Raw genomic sequence first — 3,849 nt, 5'->3', positions numbered from 1 at the left:
TGTGGCCACGCCTGCCTCGGGCCTCGGGGGTAGTGGGCCGCACTGTGGCCACACCCCGTCTTGTCACCGTTATGTGGGAGTAGCTGGGGTGGTTGTGGTCTCGGCCGGCTTCTTGGAGTCGGCGTCCTTCTTGGCCGGTTTCTTGGAGTCGGCCACCCCGTAGTCGTCCTGGGGAGAGGTTGCTGAGGCTGGGTCGCCTTCCGGGAGTCGGCTTCAGAGGTAGCCGGCCAGGGAAGGCGGCCCAATGCTTGGAGTGCTTGGAGGCCCGAAGGCCTGATAATTTTTTCAGAAGAACCAGGGGCAGTCGGTTAGGCTACCCGTGGCCATTTACTCCAACATGGTGCAGGGGGCGATAGCTGGAGATGTCGAGGGCGTGTTCCTGGGGGCTTCAACAATTGTCTTTCCCAACAATGGAAACCCAACTGTCCTCGAGTGTTTGGCAATAATAGAAGGCCTGGCCCTATCAGATGATCTATATGAGCGGAGGATCAAGGTGGCGTCAGATTGCAAAGTTGTGATTGATGATATCTGTAGCAAGAATCCGACTTCTTATGGCGCAATCATTCATGAAATAGTAGCTCATAAGAGTACTTTTATTTCATGTATTCTTAGTCATGAATCTAGGACCTCGGTCAAGGCTCACAAACTCACGAAGCATACTTTATCCCTACCGGTTGGCCGGCATGTGTGGCTTGGTCAGTCGGATGGTCTTACTTTCGTCCGTGTAAACATTGTGACGGTTTGATTAAAATTTCGAAGTTTGTCTAAAAAAACTCATCAGAAAATAAACAAGCGCTGTTGCACCAGTGTTATAGTAAAAGAAAACAGAAGTGTCTGTTCTCCATAACGCTGGTAATGGAGCACCTGAGTCGAAAACTGCAAGCTGTGAGTGGAGAATAAAACAGCCGGGGAAATAGAAAAAGTTGCACAGAACTTCTGGAGTACTCGCAACAACTTTGGGCACCAAGGATTTGGATACATTTTGTTTCGAAAGATTGTGATGCATGACTCACAACAACAATGATTGCTACTAATATAACCTACTACTAGTACAACGAGATTCTCCGTAACATGCAATGAGTTCCAGGTTATATTGACATCGCTCTCGCTCGGAGGCGTACAGGCAACGCGGCAATGGAGGCTTGGTGGCCACAGTGCGGGGTTCATCTCGCGCTGCTTCTAACTGGGCTGATCCTCTATCGCGCTATCTCATCACGGCGTTATGGTCTCCGACCCCTCCCGCTCCCGCCGGGGCCGCGGGTGCTGCCGTTCGTCGGCAACATCTTCTACACGAGGGACATGACCCACCGAGGCCTGGCACGGCTGTCCGCGCGCTACGGCGGCCTCCTTCACCTCCGCGTTGGGCGCCTGAGCACCGTGGTCGTGTCGACGCCGGAGATGGCCCGTCTGGTGCTCCAGGTGAACGACCGCGCCTTCGCCAACCGCCCCGCCAGCGCGCCGATAGCCTACCTCACCTACGGCCGCGCGGACATGGTGTTCGCGCAGTACGGGCCCTTCTGGCGCGAGATGCGGAAGCTGTGCGTCCACAAGCTCTTCAGCCACCGTCGGGCCGCGTCGTGGGCCGCCGTCCACGACGAGGTCGACGACCTGATCCGCGACGTTGCCAGGTACACTGGCTCGGTCGTCAATCTCGGCGAGCTCCTGTTCAACATGTCGATGAACATCACGCTCCGGGCAGCGCTGGGGATGCGGAACGAGGGTGAGGACGCCGCCGAGTTCGTGGCCATAGTGCAGGAATTCGCCGAGCTGTTCGTGGTGTCCAACTCCACCCTCGCGGACTACGTGCCGTGGGTGGCGCGGCTGGATTTGCAGGGGATCAACAGGAGGATGGTGGCGGCACGGGGTGCGCTGGACCGGTTCATCGACCGTGCCATCGACGAGCACCTCGCCCACCCGAAGCCGGTCGATGCCGCGGGCGCCGACATGGTGGACGGCATGCTGGCTTTCCTCGTGGACATGCCCGTGTCTGCCGACAGGGTGAGCACCGACTCCAGTGCTCATGGGTCGACGCTTCGTCTCACCAGGGACAACATCAAGGCCACCATTATGGTAAAGTGAACGATGGCCGAAATTTAGCGTGCCCAGCCCCACCACCACTCCACGGATTAAATATTTTGATTACAATACGCGCAGGATGTGATGATCGGTGGGACAGGACCAGTAGCGATGATAATTGAGTGGTTAATGTCGGAGCTGCTGAGGGACCCGGAGGAAATGAAGCGGGTGCAGAGCGAGCTGGCCGTGGTGGTTGGGCTGCACCGCCAGGTCGCGGCGGGTGACCTGGACGAGCTCCCTTACTTGAGGTGCGCGGTGAAGGAGACCCTCCGCGTGCACCCGCCCGGCCCGCTCCTCCAGCACGAGGCCGCCGAGGACTGCGACGTCGCCGGCTGCCGCATCCCCAAGAACACCCGCGTCCTGATCAACGTGTGGGCGATCGGGCGAGACGCCGAGGCCTGGAAGGACGCCGGGACGTTCAGGCCGTCCCGGTTCGACGCCGGCGTGGACGAGGCAGAGACGGACTACCGTGGCGGCCACTTCCACCTCCTGCCGTTCGGCGCGGGGCGGAGGTCGTGCCCCGCCATGCAGCTGGGGATGCACGCGGTGGAAATGGCGCTGGCGCGGCTGCTGCATGGCTTCGACTGGAGCCTGCCGAACGGGATGGCGCCGGAGGACCTTGACATGGAAGAGGCATACGGCGCCACCGCTCCACGGGCCGTGCGGTTGTGCGCAGTGCCCGTGCCCCGTCTTACCTGCCCCGTGGTCTAGCAGAGCCGCGCGTGCACAGCTCGTGTTGCCAGATCAGTGCAAGTAACGTGGTACTCGTCGAATAAATAAGGGACCGTCTATTCCTGGGTTGCCTCTTTTAATTCCGTTTATGTACACCGTCAAAAAATTCCGTTTATGTTGATTTTGCTTGATTTCAAAAGACATGTTTGAAACACAAACCAAGATGGACGAAAGAAATGCATTCACTTATGCTTCACTTTTGGTGCTACAAAAATAATAATGAATTCTCCCCTTTTCATTGTTGGCGCATTCTTAAAAAGGGGGATTAGTGGGATGTTATTGATGCATATGCTAATATAAGAAGAAAAGGCATTACTTGCAAAAAAGAAAGAAGAAAAAGCGTTAAAGGAAAACAGATAATCGCACTATATATTCTAAAATGACCATGTCAGCCATTGTTGTAGTAGATCACTAGATCCTTCATGGTATGCATTGACTCACCCGTCTATTTTTTTAGGATAGAATAATAGATTTTTTAAATATATTTGTGCTTAAATAAAATGTTGAAAGGTGAATATAAATGTGTTGTTAAAATTACTAAGTAATAGAGTGGTGGTCAATTATTTTACAATGTCAAATATTCTTGTGACTTTTTTCAAGACATGTCATCAATTGGGCTTTATTGGGCTTTAATGGGCCGCTATTCTTGTGACTTTTTTCAAGACATGTGTTGTTAGAAATCTATGAAGTAATATTTGACATATTGTAGGCTTGCATAGCGGCCCAATAAAGCCCAATTGACCACATGTCTTGAAAAAAGTCGCAAGAACAGCGGCCCATTAACAAATGCATACCAGGTCGCGGTAAATTGGAGCTGAAACAAACATCTGACGACCAAAAATGATCTAAATGCAAAATCCGATGGCCAAAATTGTTGGGGACATGGTTGTTGTTAAAATTACGAAGTAATAGAGTGGTGGTCAATTTTTTTACGATGTCAAATATTCTTGTGACTTTTTTCAAGACATGTGATCAATTGGGCTTTAATTGGGCTTTAATGGGCCGCTATTCTGGTGACTTTTTTCAAGACATGCGTTGTTA

The 3,849-nt window shown here is 52.9% G+C and overlaps 1 protein-coding gene across 1 annotated transcript; it reads left to right on the top strand.

Moving 5' to 3' along the window:
* The first annotated feature begins 1,057 nt into the window (after positions 1-1,057).
* Positions 1,058-3,009, top strand: LOC123054048 (cytochrome P450 84A1). Its single transcript, XM_044477703.1, has 2 exons — positions 1,058-2,070; positions 2,155-3,009. The coding sequence occupies exons 1-2, from the start codon at positions 1,135-1,137 to the stop codon at positions 2,785-2,787; spliced, it is 1,569 nt and encodes a 522-aa protein (XP_044333638.1). The 5' UTR covers positions 1,058-1,134; the 3' UTR covers positions 2,788-3,009.
* The last annotated feature ends 840 nt before the right edge of the window (positions 3,010-3,849 follow it).

The sequence above is a fragment of the Triticum aestivum genome, chromosome 2D (assembly GCF_018294505.1).
Source record: "Triticum aestivum cultivar Chinese Spring chromosome 2D, IWGSC CS RefSeq v2.1, whole genome shotgun sequence".
Taxonomy (NCBI): Eukaryota; Viridiplantae; Streptophyta; class Magnoliopsida; order Poales; family Poaceae; genus Triticum; species Triticum aestivum.
The sequence above is the reverse complement of the archived record's forward strand: the minus strand, read 5'-3'. Positions and strand labels throughout refer to the sequence as shown.

Bases quoted from the DNA above. Each gene is read 5' to 3' on its own strand.
- LOC123054048 (XM_044477703.1), top strand. From the start codon at position 1,135: ATGGAGGCTTGGTGGCCACAGTGCGGGGTTCATCTCGCGCTGCTTCTA. The intron at 2,071-2,154 runs GTAAAGTGAACG...CAATACGCGCAG, and splicing joins ACATCAAGGCCACCATTATG to GATGTGATGATCGGTGGGAC.